The sequence below is a fragment of the Anas acuta genome, chromosome 4 (assembly GCF_963932015.1).
Source record: "Anas acuta chromosome 4, bAnaAcu1.1, whole genome shotgun sequence".
Lineage (NCBI taxonomy): Eukaryota > Metazoa > Chordata > Aves > Anseriformes > Anatidae > Anas > Anas acuta.
The window spans coordinates 60,309,113-60,333,934 of record NC_088982.1 but is presented as its reverse complement, the minus strand read 5'-3'; the positions used below and the strand labels follow the sequence as shown (position 1 = coordinate 60,333,934).

Genomic DNA, 24,822 nt, shown 5'->3' with positions numbered 1-24,822 from the left:
AACAGGCAGAGCGCTCTCTGTTTTGATATACTATCAGCTGGGTTTATCAAGGTATATAAACAAAACCTCCCCGCTCCAGAACTCTCCCTCTTCTGGCCAGCAGTCCCTGTGGAGCGCGCGGGGGCTGCAACCGAGCTGAGCTCACCTGCTATTTCAAGGAATTTTAATAGCAGGTTTTAAGCTACTTATTTACTTTTTTTGGTCTGTGCAGGAAGTCTGAGCTAAAAAAAAAAAAGATAGAAGTATAATTACCCTGGCACGCCTGCATTCCTGCTCCGGGCTCAGGCGGGGAGGGCGTCTTTCTTGTCGGTGCAGGCACATTTGAGCCAGGAAGAGGACCGGATCCCTGGAGATCATCGCCACAAACGCGCGTAACTGAAACCTCCAGCCATGCTGAAACAGATATTATCGGACATGTACATCGATCCTGACCTGCTGGCAGAACTCAACGAGGAGCAGAAACAGATCCTCTTTTTCAAGATGAGGCAGGAGCAGATCAGACGGTGGAAAGAAAGAGAAGCTAACGCAGAAAAGGAAGAAAAGAAGCAGCAAAAGAAGCCACCGCTGAGAAAAGGTAAGTCTCGGCCTGCCAGCTGCTTCCCCCTCTGGCACAGACCAGACCAACTCAACTGCTCCCCACAAACGGGAGGTAGCGTGTCCCTAGGGCAATTTCTTCTCCCAGGGACTGGGAGCAAAAAAGCATCAGAGCTGCATTTCCAAACTGTAACTAGCCTCACTTCCCAAGCTTAATTTGGCCTGGCATACAATGGTTTTACTCCCTCACCCAGATACTTTGCCCTTTGCCAAGTTCCTAAACCCCCTTTCCTGGGAAGCTGTGGCTTCCTTATTCCCGGCAGCAGGAGATGCAGCTCATCAAGCATCCCAATGAATGGGAGCCTCTGAACCTCTCCATAAGATAACCACGGACTCAAACACCTGTCCTGGGGTGCCAGGAACATAGGGGAGCTCAAAAAGTCCCTTGACCTTGTCTGAGGCACCAGATCCGCAGGAGTTTCCCTTGTGCTTTTAGACCTGAAGTTTTTTTTTTTTTTTTTTGCCTGGATTACACAGCATGTTATCTGCTAGCATGGTTATCACTGCTCTCCCAACTGCTCTGTTTGCAGATAGTTCACCCTCACCCAGGCCCTGGTCAAGGGGCTTGGGGAGGGGGTGGCAAAGAATTAGAGAAAGAAAGGAAATATTGGCATCCCTTGTCCCCACATTCAGAAATGTCCCCTTCACTAACCCAGCTGCAGTGTTGTGAAATGAAATGGGAGGTGCGTCCTGTGTCCCAGCTGAGCTTTCCCCATGTCCAGCCACTTTCGGAAAGGTTCTGCCAACGGCAGCAGCCGGGGGACGCAGCACGTGGGACACAGGCCCTGCACAGAGTGCTGAGCAAACAGTGTTTGCGAAAGAGCTACTTCTCTTCCAGCCAGCGGGAAGTCAGTGAAATGGAAGCTGGGAGCTGACAATGATGTCTGGGTCTGGGTGATGGGCGAGCATCCTTCAGATAAATCGTATGCAGCCATCTGTGAAGAGATCCAGGCACAAAGGGCAAAGCAGTTAGCAAGCGAGCAAGGCAAGGAAGCGAGGTAAGCACCCTTCGCCTGGGGGACTTGGTGGGCAGACACAGAGAAAAAGACATTCCTAGAAATTGGAGGCTGGACACTTCTCTGGGGACTCTCCCCCTCTGTTTTGCGAATTTTCCTTCTCGCAAGGAAGTGGGCGGGCAAGTCCAGCATTGCCACCAGGAAGCAGCACAAGCCCTTTATAAAACCTCTTTTTTCTTTCCTTTGATTTCCACCTTGGGGCTGGGCTGGGTGTGGCTGTCACACTCTACTTGCAGACAAAAGGCTCAGGTGAAGGTCGGCTTTCTGTGGGTACACACGGTGCTGGCGGACACCATCTCCAGCCCTCCTCAGCTCATGGAGCCTCCCGTGATGTCCCTGCTGTGGTCACCGCAGCAGTTCATAGGAAATGGCAGCTCTGTCACCGCAGCAGGTGATGCGTTTGGCTTGCACCGATTCAGCAGCAGGTGCTCCCAATGAGTAATTAAATTAATTATTCCATCTACCTGATCTGGAGGTATGATAGCTGCACGCACGTGCTCCATCATGGTGCTGGTCTGCTCATGTGTAACTTCCTCTCAGATGCTTGGAGAGCAGAAAGTGGCTCCCTGGGATTCCTAAGACCTGTCTCTCCTGTTTTAGAGACACCAACTGTTCTGTAACACCGTCTCTGCATCCCCAGCCGGGAGTCCTTGGTGGGACAGATGTTCAGGGGAACAATAAAGGCACTGTGGAGAAGCAGAAAGAAGATGGTAGAAAAACTGCTGCTGCTACAATGGGGAAAAGCCAGGAGCTAGAAAAGGTACTTCCACCCTTTTCTCCATACTAACCAACCTCATTTGCCTGAGATCTAGGAAGTGCAGCAAATCCTGATTGCTACTGATACAAATTTGAGTGAGAGGAAAGGCTGTGCTGTACTCCTAGAAGATGCCGTGCTGTTACATCCTTCCTTAGGACTTAGGAGGTCCGAGTGCTATTCTCATCTGGGATAGATCTGCTCTGTAGCACTGGACAAGCTACTCTCAAATCCTCTGCTTCTGTTCATTGTGGATAAAATGAGGGTCAGAGTACTCTCCCTCCTGCTTAGTGGCTAGTCTGGACTGCTTTCTGGGCAAGACCAGAGAGCCCATCCCAGGATTTGAGGGCTATAAACTTGCATGTGCAGACAAATGATTTACTTTTACAAGAGATCAGATGTATAGTTTTACCAGTATCCTCTAACATGCATATTTTCAAGTAAAATAGCTTATGACCTTTACAACATAGGAAAGCATCAAATGCACGTAAGCAGTGCCGGTACATACAGCTTTACTGAGGTAGTATTTTTCTCCAGTAGTAAATACATTTCTACTTTTTAATTGGCTACCAAAAAAAGCCATTTGCAGAAAACAGAAAAGGGCAAATTCAATTAACTATCAATGCAACCAAAGTTGAACGGAAATGTCTTGTTGACTCACTGGGAAAAGTCCAATCTCATTCAGCGAGTTTTTATTCAGCCTTTTGCTGCTAACTTGTGTGACTGCATATTCTTTTATTACCCAGCCATGCCATGTCTCAGTATAAAAGCATGATAACTGAAAGCTGGATTTGCGTAGAGTTCCTCTCCCACTGCTGCCAAAATACTGAAGGGAATCCAGTGGCTGACTCCTTTATCAAAAGGCTCTGAATCACACCGGGTTTTTCTCAGCACTGTTTGCTGAAGTTGAGCAACTTTATGTGGGAGATTTTTTTCCCTCCCCCTTTTAAAGGAAGTTATTAGTCAGAGCTATCTAAATAAATAAAACAAAATCCAGCCAACCAAAAATCCCACCACCACAGAAAAATGGAAAACCCTTTCACAGTTTCAAAAGAAACTGAGGCTTCATTTTTTTTTTCCTTTTTTTTTTTTTTTTTTTTTAATATATATATATTACTTTTTGTTTTCTGACATTATGTTATGGGTAACTTTCCCAGGTTTCTGATGTTTTTGCTAGTAGGAGGAATACAGACGGCAGAGTGTTTCCTTTTCTAGGTGTGGAAAGGGAGGGGAGAAAGTTTTTTTTTTTTTCCTGCGATGTAGTTCCCACTTAACTGTACCTGAGGGAACTGGGCATTCTGCTCTGCCTGCTGCAGGGGAGAGGGGTTTGATCTAAGAAAATGAGCTGCTTCACTCACATTTTAACTTCCTAGCTTTCTGTCTAGGACAGGGAAGTTGGAAGCATGGGTTCATACTAAGCGTTGTAGAAGATAAAGCGTGTCCTTGGTAAGCCGTGCAGCGCAGTTAACTCGTTACTCATTGTGCTGTGGGAGGCAGGCTGAGTCAAACAGGGAGGTGGGTGGGTGTTTGCTCAAAGACAAGGCTAACTTTTTCTCAAAAGACAGGTCTCGGATACCAACCTCTGCCAGTGTAGCTGGACTGGTTTTAGGGAAGAGACACGCAGCTTGTTGGGTCAGTCTGACAAGCAGCAGTTTGCAGCACGCAGCAGCAGCTGAGCACAGGCAGATAAAGCTCTAGCAGATTTTGGGAGGGAAGGAAAGGAAGTTGTCCACTTCCCGGGACCACTCGGGATCATCATTTAGCAAATCCAGGCAGGCTTGGGACAATCCCGACACCCCTGACTTTTTCTCCTGTGGCATGTATAACATAAAAGTGAGAAGGAGCGAGCAGCTTCTCCTTGGCACCAGCTCTAAAAATGCAGAATGCTCCAGCCTGCCCTGTTGGGGCCTCTGGGGAGGGCTGTGAGAGGAGGGCAGCCTGCAGAGCACAACACATGGCACTCCCCCACCCACAGCTTTCCAGCTGTGGCAGCCCAGCACTGCTACATGGCACCCTTACTCTCCACCTGCAAATTCTCCAAATTTGCAAGCACGTACTCTACAAAAGAGTAAAGGTCCTGATGCTGCATTAATTCTTCACTGCTCTTTTTCTCTGTCCAGAAGGAAGCCAGGGATGTTCACCAGATGCTGGCAGACTGCCACATGAGGAAGAGTGGCTTCCCGCAGGTAAGCTGCAATCTAGGACCTAAAAACACATTGAGGCAGGCCCAGACTTTACCCTAGAGTTCCAGTCAGCCTCAGAGACTCACCTGACCCACAAATGCCCACCTCTTGGACCAGTTTTACCCAACATTGCCATATTCCTCAAGTGTGGTGTTACAATTCGGACTGGCCAAAAGGCAGGACAGCCTGGCAGACTGGGCAACACCATGGGACAATGTTCCTGATGATTTCTGGTAGACTGTTTTCCCCTATTTTCTCTGTTGTGACCTGCAGTAAAGGAAGAGGGTCTGCATGTTGTTGAAACAAGGGATTCACAAAAAAGAATGGAGTTCTCAGTAGTTCAAGGCTAGCTAGAAAGCAGGGCTAAAATGAGCCTGGGACAAAGCACTAAGCATACTATTTCTTTCACAGACGAAGGAAGCACCAAAGAGAAATTCAGAAGAAACCGCAGCCCCACTGAAGGCAATACCACAAAGCCACACAAGCTCAGAGAGCCAGAGTACGCTGCAGAAACCTGATGAGAATGAGCCTGAATGGCAGGAATCCTGTAAGATCTTAGGGTGGCCTTTTCCTATGGGGCTTGAGAAATCTTAGGGCTCTGTGCGGTCATCTCAGTCATTCTCCTGCAAAACTGGAACTGAGTATTTCTCAGTCAGTGGCTGGAGAGTACTGCCAGAAACTACACTGTTGCATTATCAGAAATTTTTCTGAATCCACACAGCACTGAGACTAGAATTGGGCAGGAAATGGAAAATTTATCCTACAGAAAAATCACCATTTGGAACCATTTCCTCATTTCAGTCTTTTCTGTATTTTAAGCTGATTTTCTTTTTAGTTGAAATCTGATAGCTTTAAACGCTAACAGTGCCAAGCAGAATGGGTCCTGCTGCCATGTGGTAGTGCTCAGATAAATTTAAATTTGTTGATTAAAATAATCAACAAATAGCAGCCACGTGGGTGTAGCCAAGATAATTGATTTTATACCAGAGATTGCCTTCGGTAGAACTTTGTAGTAACCATTGCTCATGTGGACTAGGATAATGGGTGGTGAGGACAAACTAAAGAGGGCAATTTCATAAGCACTTTATTCATGGCAAACTGCTTTCACTGAGTGAAAGGAGCCCTTTTTGGACTTCAGAAGGGAGCAAGGAGGGCTTTTGCTGCTCCATAAAATTCATTTCTGTGCAGAAGGTCAGCACAAGGCCAAAGCAAAACTCCTTTGTACACAACTGAGCCACCATGTGGAGATGTGGGCTGATCCAAGACCTTGGAAATAATATAAAACTTGAAAAAAGAGGCCACATAAAATATGAACAAGGGGCCAAATCTCCTTGCTTTTTACCATTTCTTCAAGGCACAGTCCTCCCATCTGCTTCCTTGCCATGCAAAAAAATTTTTTTTAAAAATCCCATCTAAGCAGAGCACCTTCTAACATAACAAATCCAAACAATAGAAAGGAAAATGACAAAACAGTATGAGACTTCTAGTGACATCTGTCTGTGCTGCCAAGTACTTCCTGAACTCTCTGTTTTAGTCACTATGACAGCTACATTTCCTTCAGAGATCTCCCAGAGCAGCTGCATACTTCAAGGGTGATTTTTGTAAAATAGTTAAAGAGTTAAAGAGACATTTTGACTTGATTCCTTTTCATGGAGTCTTGCTGTCCAGCTTCCTCAGAGACTGAAACAAAGGGTTACAAGCTTGTTATGTACGAAACATCCTCACACTCTGCTTGCCTTTGTTTCCACCCAGCTTCAAATTCTACCCCTCACACTTCCTCTCCTGGGAAGAAGGAATATCGGAGAACTTGATGTGTGTGTTTTTTTTTTTTCCTCAGTTCCTCCCCTGCTGTTCAGTAGATGGCAATGCAGTACTACCAATTGTTTTCACTTCAGGCCAAGGGTTTTATTTTTCTTACTAATAAAATAAATCTGCAGTTGATTACAAAAGCAAGGAGAGAACTAGCCTATCTCAGACTGGAGAGCCAGTTACTCCTGCAGCCTCCAGGATGTGCTACTGGATGCTTATAACCTGGAGAATCAAAGCAGTATTTCAGAAAAAAAAAAATCCAACCAAGTTCTCTACTTCCCATAACAATCACAGCAAGACTTCCTTCCCTCCTCAAAGTCCATCAGGACTTTCAAATCCTTCAGAAGATTGAATTTGGGGTCATTTCACCACTTGTTTTTGTTCTCACAAATGAGTGCATCTTTCAGACAGTGGCGAGAGTAGCTGAGCCACTACAAGCTTGTGTGGAAGATGAATGACTTCCAACTTAGGCAACCTCAAGCACCTCCTTGAGAACGCAGGATGGGGAGAACCTTAGTCCCACAGACCCCTCCCTCCATGGTAACACTGCCTATGCCCAGGGCTGGAGCACAGAGAGAACCCAAATGCTCTGCAATGAGTTATTCCGCAATTTCAGCAAGCAGGGAGATGACCAAGGGGCAGCAAGCTTAAAACTTGCCTGCTTGTTCGCTCCTGTAGGACTCATTTTTTGTTCCAGTGCGGAAAGCCAAGGCGGCAGACGAGAAGAGACGCTCCCTTGCGCAACAGGCCAGGGACGACTACAGGAGGCTTTCACTGCAGGGTGTCCGCAGAGGGAAGCAGGCAGATATATCCAAGAATGCCACAGCAGGAGATCGACGACCGCTCCAGTACCCGCCTCTCCCACCCAAGCCTAAACTTCTATCTTCTGTGATGGCAAATGGGAAAGCAGTTAGGTAAGAAACATCCCTCTGCACTCTTGAGGGATGAGATTCTTTTGCTCTGGCAAGGGCTGGCTGAGATGAGAAATGTTACCTGTCCTCCTTGTGTGGAGGAGACACTCCACTGTGAAAAACAGGCTAGAAAATATTCCAGCCTAGGGTGTGAGGATTGGGGCAGAGCTGTTGATTACAGTGATGAGGTGTATTTGTTCACTCTGGGAGGTTTACTGTCCGATTGGGATTCTCATTGACATTTCTGTTCCCTAGATAAGCTCCCACACCAGAAACCTTGTTCCTGTGACACTCATACAGTTCTGTTCAGTCTTCAAGTGATTTTCAGTGACTCCAGTTCACCCAGGGCTCCTTGGACAGGAGTTGCTTCTGTCATGTTGTAACAGACAAGGACAGGTGGTGGCTTACTGCAAAGGGATCCACCTCCACTGAAAACACTAGAAATCCAGGTTTGGACTATTAAAAACAAAGATGAGTGCTTAGCAGCTGAGGATCAGCGTCCATGTCATGGTGTAAAAGTTGCACTGTGTGTTTTCGCCCAGCTGAGGGAAATGCCACTGGAGCTGCTAACCCGTGTGTCCTGAGGTTCAAACCCTCAGCCTCCTGTTCCTGGCCCCCATTCTCTTGGCTCTGCCCTTTTTAGCCACCTCCCAGAATGCCCAACCTCCGGATTATATGGAGCTTTTGGAGATAAAAAGACCCTCTTCTGACAGAGTCAAGTTCTCTTACCTGCCATGTGTGAAGTCAGACTCAGTGACAGGTTTATATAGCAGAACATCCTAAAGCCTAGAAGACGTACATCTTCTTTGCTGGGTGTCCACTGAAAACCACACAATAATGCTGACAGCTTTGTTATCGTAAGCCTGCTGTTTAAAGCTGTTCATAATACAATGAACAAAAGGTAATTCCTGCTAAGGACTCGAAAGCTGTTTGAACTTGCACAAATTCACTTTCTTTTGTAACAGGAAAGAGGGAATCCAGAGGACAATCTCCAGTTCCACTGAAGAAAGCATCATCAAGTGGTTCAAAGAGGAGCAATTCCCACTCCGAGCTGGCTATCAGAAAACCACAGACACGATAGCACCGTGGTTCCATGGTGAGTTCTGAGCATTTCTGCCCCCACCCAAACTTTTAAGTTGGTACTGCTAATGTGGCTGCTGCAAGAGGCTGGGCCCAGGAGCTTTTCAAAGGTGCATAGCTAAGTTATCAATTTTAAATGTGTATAATAGCTTAGATTCCTTTAAATTCCTCTAGTATTACAACAAAGGCTAGGCTAAAGTCTCAGAACAGAGGCCAGATCTTCTCAAATTCTCATAGCCTGTTGATAACAAGCCTACTATGTCAGGTATTAAACAGCATGAAGTACAGTTAGCATGAGACCATGGCCAGCTACTGGCAATGGCAATACAGCTCCTGGACTAGTAAGTAAGAAAATATACAGGTATGAAAGCACTGTGAATTAGTTTTAGAATGGCCAAGCACACTTCTTGTGAAAATTGTTCCACCCTTGTTCCACATTTTCTCTGCAAATGCTATTTTCTCTTCAGCTCTGTGTTTTGGTTTTCAACAGGTATCCTGACTTCTCAGAAAGCAGAGGAGCTTCTGAGCAAAATGGTGCCAGGGAGTTTTCTGGTCCGGGTCAGCGAGAAAATCAAAGGCTACGTGCTTTCCTATCGGTCTGTGGAGGGATGTAAACATTTCCTTATTGATGCCTCTAGCGATTCCTACAGCTTCCTCGGAGTGGACCAGCTACAACATTCAACACTGGCTGAACTTGTCGACTACCACAAGGTGAAATTCTAGCAAGGCACTCATTAGCTATTTGTTTGTGTAGCTGCCTCAGGGCATTTCAAAATAAGAAGGAACAGATTTAGTTGTCATAATGTAGGTAAGTAGGCCCATTTTTGCTACCATTGTCTCAAATGTCTTAGACCTGAATTGCTCTTCCTGCAGTGGGCAGAGGACCTTGCACAAAGCTCAAGGTCCTACATATTATTTAGTAGAAATACTGATAAGGTGATAGGCAGCATACTTACTCAGGCATTTTTGATTTTGTCCGTTGTTGTAGAGTCCCAACAGGTCAGGTAAGCAGAAAAATTGCTGGTCTCTAGCTCTGGAAAGAAAGAGAACAAGGTATCTTTATAATCTCCAAGCAGACAAAGGGCTGTACTAAGCAAAAGTAGCAAATAAGGGAAGGGAAGGAAGAAGGACTTCTTGCAACAGTAACACCAAGTGTTTGCTAGCATTGACTGCAGCTGCATAGGCTCCAAGAACAACCAAAGCCTGCACTCGTTTATTTTAAGATCTGCCTAGGGACACGACAATCTTTTTGCCTAAAGATTCATTTATTTTTTGTGTTTCTTTTCAGTAAGTGCCTAGCATAATGCAGACATGGCTAAACTAAATTGAACATGGGGAAAATATCTATGCTTATTTGCTAGAGCTCTTTCTGGACTGCTTCAACCTGCTTCTTTTGTGTGGATTTCACAGTCCAGGCTGAATCTGTTGAAAGCAGGAGCTAGACAGCTCCTGGTACCAAAGCTGGAGGATTTAAAGCCTGGCCGTGCATGTCTATATTAGAATCACACCCACAGTCTGCAAAGAATCCTACAGACTCCACTGCACTACAGCAGATGTGTGTGGGAGTAGGGTGAATCTACCCTGGTGAAATGCTCTGGTGGGTTCTGCTTATCTTCCACTGGGGGACCATGAAAGAAGGCAAGTTCCCACCACGCATCTGTTGCTGGGGTTGGGAACAAGATAGGAAGCAGAAACCCTGCTTTGAGGGAATTCTCATTAGAAAAGGGCTTACCAAAGCAGACGGCACGTGCTCACCGCAGGATCCACCCTTGTCCCTCCCACAAACAGAGCCAGAAGCTCAGATCCCACTCGTGGGCACCTCTGCCTGCACTAGAACGACTGCAGTGAGCTTGTAGTCCCACTTACCTGCATGCTGCACAGTCCTCGCTCCAGCTCTTTCCAGGCAGGACAGCACTGCATGTTGTAGGAGCTGTGGTCACCTACGAGACAAGCAGTGCTGTTTCCAAGAACTACCAGAATCACACCACTGGGTTATCGCACCAAGCACTGACATTGCTTTGTGAAGGCAGAGGGCAGCCCTGTGGATCCGTCCCCTGAATTCCCAGGGCTCTGAGTCGTATTGCACAGCAGAACAAACAGGTCCATGCAGTAACGGAGGCAGGGAGACTGCTGTTCACTCCATGACTCTGTGATAGGTCGGGTGTATCCAGGTCTGTTTGAAAAGTGTTTTAACTTTATCCTCTGCCAACAGGAAGAAGCCATCACTTCCATGGGGAAGGAGCTGTTGCTTTACCCGTGTGGTCAAGAGGACCACGAACCAGATTACAGCTCCCTCTTTAAGTGAACCTCCCAGTCTCATCACATAGCCCCGAAGACCACAAAGGTCTTCAAAGGTCACAAAGACCGCACTTCAAACTGGAGCTGGCTGACGCTTACCTGAAACTTGCCTCAAGTGCCTCTATTTTAAATCCTTCACAACAAAGCAGTAGGAGGATAAGTGCTGTCGTGGGCTTCTCATTTCAACAGGATGCATCAGCCCAGCAAGCTACAAAGCACCCAGAAATATCACGCACATTGAAGTGAATTGGATGATGAAGTATCAGCTGCACGGGGAGATACTGCCACGTATTTTCATTGGGTTTCTGCAGATTTCCTCGGGGACATCTATGTTCAAGCTGCCTTTTGCTCTTGACTGCAAGGTTGTGTGCTGCCTGGGAAATAGATTGGTATCTGCAATTGAATGAGATCATAGCTTCCTGAAGGCACCAAACAACTCGGAGAAGTGAATTGGTCTTGAGAGTAATTTGTATAATGTGAAGCTTAATCCTGTAAAATGCTGTGCCCTTGGAATCAAGGATGTTCAAGCCAAACATCCAAGCAAACCTCTGGTGCCTTTCAGTGATGTGTTCTCTGTAGAGGGATTTTTATGAAAAATGCATTTTAAAAGTTCCTTTAGCTTCTGAATATAGACTCTCACTCTTTTAATGTGTATCTATATCCCATGCTGGCCTTTCTGCATAGAGGGAGACTAATCTTTTGAAAGGGAGAGAGGAGAAGGCATACAGAAATTTGTTTGCAAGAAACATGCACAGAGCCTAAACAATGTAAGAAACAGGGCTTATCAGTATTAATAAAGTTTACAGAAATGTTTGCCAGTAAAGAATGTTATTTTCCAAAGTGGAGCTATTTATTACAAGTTGTGTCCGGATTACTGCATCTGTTGTGAACTTTAACACAGAACTATTTCTTTCGACATAATGTTCTCTCTTCGTATCTGTTAAACTGCTCTTGAAAAACACAACTCAGAATACTGGGGGAGAAACTGGACAGAATCACACAGCAAATTAATTCTTACCCTGACTGCCTCCATTTGAGTTGCTGCATGTGACAAACTGTACAGCTGAGGGTTGTGCAAATCTCCTAGCATCATCATTTGTTAGAGATGTGACCCTCAAGTGAGCAAGTGCTCAGATGTTTACCTATTCCCTTCCTTTGGGCGGATCAGGGCCACTCTGCTAAGCAGCAGCAGTCAAAACCTTCCATCTTATATCGACCTGTATTTTGCAGAACATAGATTAAAAGAAATTCTTGTAAACATCTGGTCTTAAAATTTGCAGCTGTGCATGGTGATTTCCATGCAAGGATGGAGGGCAAAATCTGCACTCCAGTTGCAGCATGTTTAACTAGAGATGAAGTCTTAATTTAAAGTGAGATTCTGAAAGCAACGGCAGTGGCAGGACAAATGATTTATGGAGCTTCTTGAGCACTGTAATCCCATATATCAAATGGGCATTTTCAACATAACCAGCACTGATCATGGGAAGGAACACTAGATTATTTATAGGGGAAAAAAGCCCTCCTTCCCCACTAATGAAGTGTTTCTTCTGAAAAACAAGGCCAAAATGAAAGGTCATTTAGAGATCTGCAACACTCAAGAAAAGTCAGCATCTGCTCTTTCATGTTCTCAGGTGAAGAGCATGGCAGAGCTGTTGTCCGGCTGGAGACAAATCACGAAGTGTTTTGCACAGCTCTGGGCTGGCAAAGACAGGGGACTGAGTCTCCTTTAAAGAGACAGTTCGAGAGGCACAGTGTTAACCTGCAGAAACCAGGTGCAGGCTGATCTGGCACAGACACAGCAGGACCTTACAGACACAACTAGTTGTAGCTCTAAGATCTACAGTGGGCCAGCTCGGTGTTTGAACAGCTGATTAGGGGACCAGTAGCTTCGTGTACTTTTATATTCTAACTGCTTGTTTGCAAGTGCTGGCTCAGCAGGGCCCAAGAAAAGCCACCATCAGTGTTCATATCCGTCCTACACATTTGAAGAAATCATGCCTCAGCTTTTAACTCACAGCTTCACCTGTCTGCTGTGAGGGAAGAAACCTGAAGTTTGATACCCACATCTTTAGATTATTGTACTGACAGCAAGGGCAGCAATCCCTGCTAGAATACGTGCCCTAAGACTGGCTCTTCCACTGTTCTGAAAGCTAGTTACCCTGAAAATGAGTGGAGCCAGGATGACTTGAAGCAGTCAGGAATCAGGGACGCTGGTTTTACTCATCTTAGGGTGCTTCTCTACAGACTCTTTCTTCAAGGGATACTGTGAAAGGATTACAGGAGTCATTGCATTTGAAGAGTGCATGCAATCATGACACCTGGAAGTACGGGGCAATTTGTTTTGCCCAACACCTGTAGCCAGAGCATGCACAGTCTTCAAAAGTAAAGCATGGAGCCCCCGCATGGCCTCTCTGACTGTGCAGGGTGACCTGTATTCCCTCCCCAGCTCACATTCAGTCAAAGCTGCCATTCTGGGAAGGATCACAAGCTGTCTGTTTCTAGGACAAGGAAAGTAGGGAGCTGCTTGGCAAAAACAACAACTCTGTTGGACGCTCTATTTCATCTAACTGGCCTGAAAGATCTGTCACAGCTCCTACACTTCTCATAGAGGTGTGGATAACAATAACTTCCTCCCTTTCTCCTGTTGTTTTTCACCTTCCCATGTCAGTGCAGTCTCCACCTTTAAGTGAGCCATACCAGACTTCTGCTGGGATTAGATTTTTCTGTGCTTCTCAGTGGGGTGGCCAATGACTGGGGACTGGTTCTCTCCATCACTGGCTCAATCCCGCCTCCTGCCAAACTGGGTTCTGCAGCTGAAGGACAGGAACTGCTCAGACAATCTAACTCCTGGCATCTCTGTGGGAAAGGACATGCAAGAAAATCACAACAGACCTCTTAGAAACATAAGATGTAAAACTTTGACAGGGGTTCGATGAATTATCCAGGGCAGTGATGTGCTGAACTTATCGGCGCCCGGTGCTTCGAATTAGAGACTAACAGAGGTTTGAAGGGACTTATGGAGATTACCTGGTCCAGCCCTGCTCTGCAAGTGGGGCCCACCACAGAGTTACACTACATTGCTCAGGTCTTGGGGTCTTCTTCTTAAGGGAAGATAACGGAAAACGTCATGGGAAACAGGAAAGGCCAAGCTCAAGGCAAGTTACGATGAAATTTCTACCATATGCATCATCCAGTTTCAAATCCAGATTAAATGGGAGTGTAGGAACAGCTGTCACCTTGCAACAGCTCTGTTGTCACAGCTCTCAGATGCATTCAACAAGCCACACGTGGCTCCTCCCAGTACAGTAGTATTTGTAAGGTTTCTCCATCAAAACAGATTAATTTGTAAACAATTCGTCATACATGCTGGAGACCAAACTGTTCTTTGGAGGACCTGCTTGAGTTATTGCTGAAGTTTTTGTGGTAAGTGATGCACTGGGGGCTGTTTGTAAACACACAGAATTCTCTTTCCGTCGGACCCTTGTCTATTTTTGCACTGTTTTGGGACATACTTGATGTTTTGCAAGAGAAGTGCAATGAAGATCACTTGCATCTAACAAAAGGCAAAGACATGTAAATATACGTCAAGGGAGGAAGTACTAACAGTGGCACGTTCTCTGCAGGTTCTGCACACAGTGCTTTCTAGAGAGGTTCACAAACACTCTTCCTACTGCTCAGCAGCAGGACAAGTGGCATTTTATTCATTGCTCATTGTTATCTTGTATCCTTCTCCCTCAGCTTTTACAAGCCAAAGAACACATTAGAACCTAGTTGCAGACCACCCTGAATTAATCTGAAGCTATAAAACAACGACCGCTGGGAGAAACAGCATTTAGGTAACCAAATGGGATTGCCAAACCCATGCATTTTTTTGTTGGCTAGTAAAGACTAAAATGAGAAACAGTCTTAAAAGAAAGTGCTTGACAACAGCAATAACTCATGCCTTCAACAGTTTTAGACAGCTGAAAAAAAACATCTATTAACACAATTAATTTTTAGGATGCACCTATAATTACCATAAAATAATTTGCAGGGTCCAGTAATCCACCAAAAAAATTTATTTTCTTAATTACAAAAAACCTTGCTATGCCCTGGGCAAGACTCTAGATTTGGTTTAGAAGGAAAACTTTGGTATAAAAGCAGAAAACGTTCATTAATTTTGGTATCTGGCGTTCAGAGTTTAAAGTCTCCTGTTAAATCAGTACTGCAAGGTGAGACGCATTTCCTTTTCTCCAGCATAAAGCTTCGTCCAGCACTCAGGTTCTGTAGTAACATCACCTCACTTATCTGAACCCAGCTCCCATTCACAGGAAAAACAGATCTGCAGAGCATTTTCCCAGCGTTGGAAGGCTGTACTATTTCCTGGTATGGTTAGAATTAGAAAACCGCAAGTATAACAACATAATTCTCAAGCAAAACCAACTCCATTTAAAAATGAATCTTGAGATACTTATAACACTGTAACTCAGGAATACACCATCTGATTCACGTGGTACAGACATGGCTCGTTGCTTTTGGTTCCCTGCCCACAAAATAGAATCAATGCTAACCTGCAGCATTTTTGAAACATCACACTTGACTGGCAAGGCTTTCTCTTTCTGAATTTTAGAAAGCACAGAGATTTCTTGTCTCTGCATCAGCTGTAAGTGCACTGCTGCTGTTCCCCCATCCCAACCCTGTAAGGGTAAAAGATTTTTGGTCACTCCAGCTTAGCCTTCGTTAACAATCAGGCTTTCTTTTCGGAAAGAAAATCATTCTTTTTGAAAGCAGCCCTTTTCAGACATGTAGAAAATCACTCGTTATTATCGGTTCACCAAAGGGTCAATCCTTTAAACAACCGCACACATCTTACAAACATTTCCACAGAAAAGCACATCCATTTGTTATTGTAGCACACTGGGATTCACGTAATGTTCATTGTTTCCATGACCTCGAATCTCATCAAGTGTTCAAGTCTCCCCCAGGAGCAAGTGCTGGACAGTCAGGCTAATGGAGAACTTAAAAGCCCTATTAAGAAAAGCCAGAAGTAGTGAGGACAAGAACTTCCCCCATCTGCTTTGCTGCCAGGCTGCTGGAACCCCCATCGACTTTCAGTCTCATCCCATCTTTTCTAGTTAGCAACTCCTTTCATAAAAAATATTTAAAAAATTCCATTCAGAGGCTTTTTGCCCGTCTTTCTGGCTTCATGTCTTCTTACTGTTCAGTTTCTGTCTGTGCAGGTGAGTTTCAATCTCTTGCCTGAATACAAGCATCCCCAGCTGGCCGTGAGAAGCCTCGTTCATGGCCTTGGACTGCATGCACATTTTGTACTGCTCTGGGGTCAGCTCGTCCACACATCGCTTTTCGTGCCAGAGATGGAAGAGCCCCCTGACGGGTGTTCTGATCACAATGAGGTTGCTGTGAAGGTATTTGCGGTACAGGTGCACATCTTCGCCACCCCAGCCTTTAATGTCCAGGTCAAAGCCACCTGACGCAAAGAAAACCCAGAATAACAACTAGAAATGCATACCTTCCACTACCCAACGTGATGCTATTCATTGCACTACAGCTGTTCTCCAGTTCCAGTCAGCCCTTTAAAACAGCCAACAACAGTGTTCAAATTCCTCAACCCAAAACCTTTAGCCACCAGCCAAAATTGATTTATTTGTACTAAAAAAGTGCTTAGATTTTGGTAATCTCTATGGCACTTGGGAGCAGTCTGAGCATCTAGCCAGATCACTGCTGCAAAGCAGAGACACAGCCACACTGGCCTGGGAACAGGAAGCTGATCACAATTTTCTAAGCTTCAGTAAAACAACAGATGTATTTGAGTATATTTTTCTTACCTATGTTGATAAAATCAGATCGGTACTGGCAAGTCATCCCAAAACCGAAGTCTCTCCAAAATCCAGTTTCTTTTTTAATAATCTGCATGGGAGAAAGGGAATGTTTATATGGGAGCGGAAATGCTTTCAGCATGAACAGCAGAGAAACAAGTCACTGAACGCGGTCAGAAATAGGAGCAACTGTCCATTTATTATACATCATGTAATGTTTTTGTTGATCCTAAAGCATCTGCCAGCTTTTGCAGACATTTCGTAGCATGTTCTTGCCCAGAAAAACAGCCATATCATTAGCTGTCACAGATAAACCCCCTGATTGAGAATGATCAGGTTTCACTCCACTCCTGCTGTTGTAGCCCAAGTGGAGAAATATCCCACTGCTCTCTGGAGTTTGCTTCTCTGGAGGTAAATCCTCCTCCAAAATCATTAAGTTTTTGCACAATTCAAATCAGATGTAAGAAACATACTGGTAAGTCAGGAAAACAGACTCTGCAGTAGAGCAGATAGTGACATCTGGATTTCAAGAGCTCTGGAAGAAAACAGATGTTTCAATCTGACTGCACAAATGACAAGTTTTTGATTACCTTAACTTTGACAAAAATTTGGAAAGTGGTAAGAATAATTTTCATTACAGAGCTGTTGTAATCCAGCTAAAACTGGAGTCCAAAAACATAAGGTGGTGAATATATAATCTATAAAAGCCTTTGTCAGAATGAATGTGTGGTTTACACTGTCAAGGTGCATTATGAAAATATAGTGTATTACAGAAAGAAAATCAGAGCCACGAGAGGCCACGCATAACATTTTCAAAAGCAAATATAAAAATATGTATCACCACGGTCATAGTTCATGCAGGTGAGTGACCTAATCCCATATGGTGAGGCATCCAAGAGTTTCAAGAGACTGGACAGGAATTTAAATCCCTTAGGGAAGTCAGCTATACTTCATGCTCTTGAAGGGGTGGTTATAAACCTATCCTTAAGCAGCTATTTTTGAAAATTTTGTTTTCACTTGCAATAATGTTAGAGGAGATGATGAGGCAGGATTGCCATTTCTGGATTTACAAATCCAAGCATTTCCTTTACCAAAAAATCCCCTTCCAAAACAGTCTCTCCTGGTTTCTCATTCATGCCTCTCCCTTTTTGTTCCCTGTCATTTTAGCAATCATTTTTTAAATTATTATTATTATTTTTTATTTTACTGCTCCTGTTGCTCTCTTTCTTTTCTCATTTTTTCTCTCCTTGAAAAATCCAAGCCACTGCAGAAGCCAATTAGAAGGAAACAAGACTGTATATGTCAGGTCTGCACCATGACAAGGTATCTCCGTAACGATGCCCTTACAGCAAGCTACTCTTTTGCATTAGCATTATTATTTCCCATTAGTGCAAGTGGCTGCTTCACAAATCAATTTCTTTCAAACATTTCTGAAGGATTTTTTTTTCTTTCTCAGCAGCCCGAATACTGGGATAGAGATCTAACTGTCTTGTTTTAATGGCAGAGACCTGGCCTCATGCCCAGCAACTAATATGGGCTGAAAATATAAAAATCTACATAAAAATGAGATTGGCAGTACTTCTTGAAATCAAGAAGCCTTTCTGAAATAAGCATCGCATTTTAAGATTCAAATATTAGCTATAAATATTTGCGCAGTCCTGACAACGCAGTTTGTGGAATGTATGCCAGTTTGTGAGCTGAGCAATATTTCCTTTCTGAGCACAGTGCTTGCAAGCCTGAGGACCTCTGATAGGATCTCATCAGACAGAAGAGCTAATGCGAATTCTATGGCATTGCCAGAACAGGTTTCCCTCTGAGACAAACCAATGAGAAGAATTTTCCAGATACTGCAGTAACACACAAAATATATTTTAAGTGTGATGGCTTAAACAAAATTGCATAAATGAGAAAATATTTTTTAATCCTGGGGTGCTACACAAGCTTAATCTTTAACAACTTTTTTCCTACATCAGTAGTCTAGAGTGTGCTCTCTTTTGGAAGAAAGAAAAGATTGTCTGGCTACTTGTTGTGTAACACAGGGAGCAGTAGAAAAAAAAAAAAACTTTTAAAATATTTGCGGTGTAGTTTTCAAACTCATACTTATTTTTTCTAGATGGATTGCATGAGGTGGCTGTAGCAATGCCAGAAGATTGTACTCAGCCCCGTAGTGATTTTTTTTTTTCAGTTGTGACTGTTGCTGGGCTCTCAACAGCCTCAAACTCTTGACTACAACAACAGTGTCCAGTCTGGGACATCATGAGCCCTGACAGATGCAGTGCCTGGCAAGCACCAGCTTTTGATCATGCAAGGAAAGGAAATATTCAGTGCAGAGGAAATGAAAGCAACATCAGGGACTTTCATCCTAAAACAAACAAACAAACAACAACGCATGCCATGGAGTAGTTGTTTGTTAATTAGAAAATCCCTTCCAGCAGAGAAGCAGACAGAGCTTAAATTCTCAGGTTCTATGTATAAAATCTCAAACAAGGGTTAAAATAATTGGTACCAATATATTTCCCTGGGAAACAACTGCAGAACTCACAGTGAGGTGACTGCTGCAGTTAATTTTGTCTGCATAGTACGTCTTGTGCACCTCAGTGTGCACAAAGAATAGGGAAATGCTACCCAGTAGCACATGCACTTTTTAAAAAATGAAAGCTTTGTCCAAGTAAAAACAGGCATTCAGAAGAACATATACTTACTAGCTGCTGTTCTAAAGATGGGATGGAATCCTGGTGGCCATAAATTATACTGGGGTTATACTGGCTGAAGAGAACAGGATAAAACACCTTCTTTCCTGGAAATGACAATACATTATTTTTTTAAAAAAGCTGCATAAAACACATTTCATGCTCCTCCAAGATGCTTTCTGTGCTGGACCAAAACCAGACCTAGTGATACAAGTTTTCAACTGAGGCTATGTTCTTTGCATGAGAATGAGAGGGTAAAATCAACAAAAAGATCCAGTTCCAGAAAGCAGAGATGCTGAAGGCAAGGAATTCAGTCACAGTGGGTGCAGGGGTGTTGTAACCTTTCAAAAGCCAAGCAGCAATGGAATTTTTATACATGTCTTAATTAGTTCTCTAAGTTTCGAGAATGATTTACAGCAGCTTCATTACCAATTCAAATGTTAGAATACTCTGGTGAGGCTGTTATGCAATAGCTAAAAACCTGCTGAAAGGCTCTGTACTCAATGAGCAGCACTAACCTGGCTGTGTGTTCAATCTACAAGAGTTCAGGAATTCAGCTGTGAAGTATATGTCCACGTCGCAAAAAAAGAGAACAACGTTACTTCCTTTCCAAACTCGAGCTCCGATGTCTAATCCTTTGCCCCTGGAAAATTCTTCATTTAACTGGATGAAGGTGAAGTTCTTGAAGTTGGCTGATCTAGAAGAAAGAAAACAGTCAGCAACTTACATTCTCCTTCCAGCTCCTAATACAAGTGGGGGTGGAAACCCAATATGAAAAAAATAACATAGAAATCTACAGTATTGGGGTTCTTGGAGCAGTTTAGGGGAAGAGATGACCTCTTAAAGTCTTGAGGAGATTTCCACTATGTTTACATCCAGAGTCTGACTCCCTTATTACTATGCTAGTATTCCTGTCAGAGACCTTCCTTGGGCAGATCTCACAAAAATCCCAACAAGGCTTATATAGACAAAAATATTGCCAGCAGGCAGATATAAAATACCTGTGGTCATATTACTGTCTCTGTATAAGGATCTTCTTCCAGCGTAGAGATTATAACAAAGGGCTGCAAAAGATCTAGCCAAGAACTTTGGTTAGATGGCTCAAACCATGTAGGTCCTGTGTGCTCTGCTGAGAATGTCTGTACCTGACTCTGGAAGTGAGACTTCAGTCCTAACAGTTAAAAAGACACCTTCAAAAGCAGTAAGAAAGTTTGTGAATGAGTAATGGTAATGTTAGTTTGAAAGAAAAGCTGCACTGAGGTAAATTCAGTAAAATCTGCTTTGTGGCCCTAAAGACCAGTACCATGAAACTGCAAATCTGGGACTGCCAGGATAATGCTGCTTTTATCTGATAGAAGCAAAAGAATGTTTTCTCCAATGCAGTCAAGGACATTTTGGCACAAATTTGGGCAGCTAATTAGCCTCCAATTCATGGTACGGTCGCTGTGTTTGAACAGCACATTAGCCACTCAGATACTTACTTGGAGGTATTTTCAAGTATAGATTTGACTTCATTCATCTGTTCTTTTCCAAAGTAAACTACAGTGAGGTGAATTCTGCCATCCTGCTGAATGCCCATTTCCCTAGAAAACAGAGACAGATTTACGACTTGTCCCGCAATAGCTTTCTTCAACAACCAGCACCGGCTGAAGGCAGAGTAGGGTGGATCTTGGAAGGCATTGAGGGCATGACTCACTGACAAGGGTCTCTGTACTGATGAAAGGGCTCACTGCCTGTCAGAAGGGACCCCAGACTATATTTGAGGCACATTTATACACCACTCTCTTGGTGGTGTTTGCTATAATAATAGGACACTGCTAAAACAGCCCATTCAGCCACAGGAATGATCAAGCAGGCATCGAATGTAGCACTTCAGAGAACATGAAAAGAATGAGAAGAGGGTTTTAAACAAGCTATACGACCTCTACCTCTTAACCTTGTTTTTAAAACAGATATTTCCAAGTTCAGAGCTTTGGCATTTTGTTAAGGAACATTTCCTAAAATCTAATATCAACTGGAGATCAAGCCAACAGCCTAAGGGTACAACCAATCTGGACCAGCAATAGACATCATGCGTCACTTGCACAATGTTTAGTGAGCAAGATTTCTCTTATCATCAGCAGAGAGATCAGCATGACCAGAGGGTGATTTTTCTCATCCCCAAAAAAGCATTTATCAGATGGCTAATTTAGACAAGGAGCCTATTTATAGGTGGCTGTAATTAGCAAAACAAATCCCATTGCAAGAGTCAGTATCTGTTGCTAAGACAGTCTTTTCTGGGCAGCTATGTGAAACTATATCTCAATTAAGTTTTCCCCCCAAACAGCACCTCTGTGCTGAAAAAGAAAAGGAGTTTAAAAGTAACTATCCTGAATTTCAAATACATTTCCTTTCTGCCTCTGATTGCCTTAATCTCTTTCTCAAACAGGGCCTGGCAAAATGTCTGGGAGCACTAAATTCAATTTTTTCCCCACTCGAGATGTTCCTCTGCTACTAATGGCAGAATATCCTTACAAGTGCCACATAATAGCGTGTGCCCCAAAAAAACAGATTTAGACACAAAAGCCAGGTACATGCAAGTCAGAAACCCTGATGACTGAAATACAATTGCTTTTACTGATAAACAGTGCATTAAGCACCAGATGACTTTCAGTCTCTATAATCTCAAAAATGATTTCTTAATGGCACGGTGAGATGTTATGTAAAAGTAGCATAACTTTTACCAAGGGAGGCCTTGGTAATTCCTGAAATTGCATCTTAATCTGCAAGTAAGATAAGCAAGATAAAACAGAGGCAGCGCTGGAACAGAGACCCACCTGAAATTCTGCATGAATTGCCGAAATTTGCTGGCTCTCTTGGCCAAGGGCACAATGACATTGATAAGTGTGTCAGCCATATTGAGGTTTTCGTTTTTGACTTTCATTACAGGACCAAACGGCCGAAATAGAACGATCTTCTTGAACTGATGTTTCGTGTCTCCTTTGAAAGTCAGCTCATACAACGTGCCTTTGTCTTTTTCTGTGCGGTAGATCCCTGTGTGAAGACAAGATAGAGAAGTTTTTGAATTAAAGACGGGCTCTGGGGTGGGGGGAAGGATGCCGTCTTAATGTGTTACCCCTGAGCCGAAAAAGCAGCAGAGGCACGAGACATTTACCATTAAAACAGTATGCAATTTGCTGTCGTTTGGAGGAGGCGGTCACTCTGGCAGCAACACAGCCTGGGCTGCGGGACTCATTTGGTATTCTGGCGAGCACGCTCCTAGCCTTGGCTGAGTGACAAACCCCCGAAGGTTACCATTTGCTCACACACGGTATAACCCAGCAGACAAACTGTCCTTAGCTTACAGACTGACCCAACGGCATGCTGCAGGCATGCAGCCTCCACCCCAGCACACAGCACGCATGGTAATGGCGATGCAGACATTGCAAAAGGCAACCTGTCTCTGCAGCATGAGCAACGAAGCCATCTCTCAGAAAAGCAATTTCCAGATCAACACATTAATTTCCTCATTTCTGGGAGGTGCTCTGCACCTTCTGCTCGGAGAAACTGCAGATGTGGCTAAGCTGCTGCATTGGACCAGGTGGCAAAGTAAGGGAAGTCTGCAGACATGTTTCTGGACAGGATTTCCTATTCTAGGTGGTCAGTGCTTTTGGATGTATTTATTTCCTATATAGAATGAGCTTTTAACACATTCCATGAGTGAAATTAGTCCCACGCTGAGAGCTAGCACGAACCATAAAAGGAACGGTCACGTCCTCCTGAAATACTATTTTGATACTGGCTTGTGGAAAACAGACTGCACAGTCAGTAAGACTGTAAAGTAGGTATGGGCAGCATGGGGGTAGTCCCATTAAAATCGTGTGCACCTGACACAGCAACTTGCCTTGGTTATATGCAGCAAAGAGTTGTATATGCTTTAAGTTTCACACTATGCCTATACATATCCATAACCTGTCCCCGATTCATATTAAGATTAAATCCAAGGAGTCATTTCCATAAACTCCTCCCATCTGTGCTTGCGCAGTGTCTCCTGGTGGTGGTCATAAGGGGTTGTGGGGATGAAGGCTGATGACTCTTCCTTGTCACTGCTAGTTGACCTCTTGTCTCTGCGCAGACTCAGTTGCTCCTTGGCTCTTGTCCATCCACAGGGCCAGTTTCTGCCAGTTTCTTAAGACAGGCTCACACTCTTATCAAGGGACTACCCTTGGTAAGGGGCCCAAGGATTCTTGCTTTAGTTAATTTGCACAATGCACCATAGTTAGCAAAGACACTGACACTAAGTAGCATCCTAGTTTAATGCTGTCAGCGCTCTATCTCTACTTGATAAGATTCTCCTAACTCCCTCTCTCAATACGTCAAACACGACGTAGTTGGCAAAAAGGCTAGAGATTTTATCTGATCAACATGATGCTTCAGGGCCTGCAGTGCATACAGCTTTTTCTTAGATCCACTAGGTTTAAGACGGAAAAATGAAATGCTAGCTCTAAGTAGTTACACCTGCTGTAAAAATACTCACAGCTTCATCAGCGGAATAGCATAATAGTATTGCTTTCCATCTCTTCAGAAATTCAGGGAAAATGTGCCTGGAAGAAAATGCCTCAGCTTGACTTTTTTTCCCTTCTCACCCAGTTATGAAGAACAGCTTAATCAAAACAATAGTTTTTTTTTTTTTTTTTTTTTTCATCTTAGTTATTCCTTGATGTATAACATTCCTGTGCATCTGACCTGATCATTGGCTCTGCAAAAATTTCTTGTGGCAGTCAAGGTCAAAGTCTCCTCTGAACGGCCAAGTGATACAAGCTTTTCAACTTGCATTGTAGGTCTTACATCGGTGTGCCCAGACCATCCAACAGATTCATGAGGTGTGGTTTTATCTAGCACAAGTTCTGTGGACTGCCTCATCTTCAGTACCATTGTCTAAGTGTTTATTCTTAAGTGAGGACTTCAGCTGCTTAGTTATTATATGCAGAAAAATTATCTGTTATTGCCTTTGTGTTTTACTTTTAAAAGAAGCTTATTCAACAAATGCTCCATTCCTCGAGCATAGCATGAATGCAATGAGATAGCAGATCCATCATTATTTTGCTGCCAATCTTGTAAAACTGTGCCCTTGATTCACAGAATCACAGAATCACAGAATTCCCCCCAACCTTTTCTATACAGTCTGCCCAAGGTACCGACCATAAACTGTATCTGTTACTGAACTTGAACCTGCACTAGAGAACATCTGAATGGTGACCAAATAGTCCGTGCATTTCCTCCTCCTGGTGGTCAGAAAATGGAAACCAGGGCTTTCAATTCAGCTCTCTCGCTTATTCTGACAGAAAGCTTGCTGCCAATCTGAGTGTATGGCTGGGTGCACTCATTTACAGTTTTTGAACACAGGTCTTGCCAAGGCAGTTTGTGTTGTGGCAGGGTAACATAGCCTTTTGACTAAAAGTTATTAAGCTAAACAAACAAAAAAATAAATCTATTTGTGTTTTCTCCAGAGAGAAATGGATAGGAATGTTTTATGTTTGACATGGTGAATTAACATTTGTCATAACAACAAAGATCCAAATTAAGTTAACCAACTTAATATCTACCAGGCAACATCTAAAACTCTTTTCTACATCCTCTCCTATTCCAGCCAAGAAACAATGAGACCAGAAGCACCTCTTCCCCAGAGATA

The 24,822-nt window shown here is 43.8% G+C and overlaps 2 protein-coding genes across 9 annotated transcripts in view; one reads left to right on the top strand and one right to left on the bottom strand.

The window, feature by feature from the left end:
- The first annotated feature begins 48 nt into the window (after positions 1 to 48).
- SH2D4A (SH2 domain containing 4A) lies at positions 49 to 11,471 on the top strand. Its single transcript, XM_068681554.1, has 9 exons — positions 49 to 574; positions 1,433 to 1,592; positions 2,211 to 2,370; positions 4,485 to 4,550; positions 4,959 to 5,094; positions 7,054 to 7,270; positions 8,233 to 8,363; positions 8,838 to 9,058; positions 10,560 to 11,471. The coding sequence occupies exons 1-9, from the start codon at positions 391 to 393 to the stop codon at positions 10,650 to 10,652; spliced, it is 1,368 nt and encodes a 455-aa protein (XP_068537655.1). The 5' UTR covers positions 49 to 390; the 3' UTR covers positions 10,653 to 11,471.
- A 3,214-nt stretch (positions 11,472 to 14,685) lies between these two features.
- CSGALNACT1 (chondroitin sulfate N-acetylgalactosaminyltransferase 1) overlaps positions 14,686 to 24,822 on the bottom strand; it is a 45,562-nt gene continuing 35,425 nt past the window's right edge. For all 8 annotated transcript variants that reach the window (XM_068681546.1, XM_068681545.1, XM_068681549.1 and 5 more), the window contains 6 exons: positions 21,968 to 22,184; positions 20,633 to 20,734; positions 19,670 to 19,848; positions 19,164 to 19,258; positions 16,471 to 16,552; positions 14,686 to 16,112 (listed from right to left, as the gene is read on the bottom strand). In XM_068681546.1, coding sequence (XP_068537647.1) covers positions 15,829 to 16,112; positions 16,471 to 16,552; positions 19,164 to 19,258; positions 19,670 to 19,848; positions 20,633 to 20,734; positions 21,968 to 22,184 — 959 coding nt within the window. In that variant the 3' untranslated portion in view covers positions 14,686 to 15,828. The remainder of the gene's footprint in view (positions 16,113 to 16,470; positions 16,553 to 19,163; positions 19,259 to 19,669; positions 19,849 to 20,632; positions 20,735 to 21,967; positions 22,185 to 24,822) is intronic.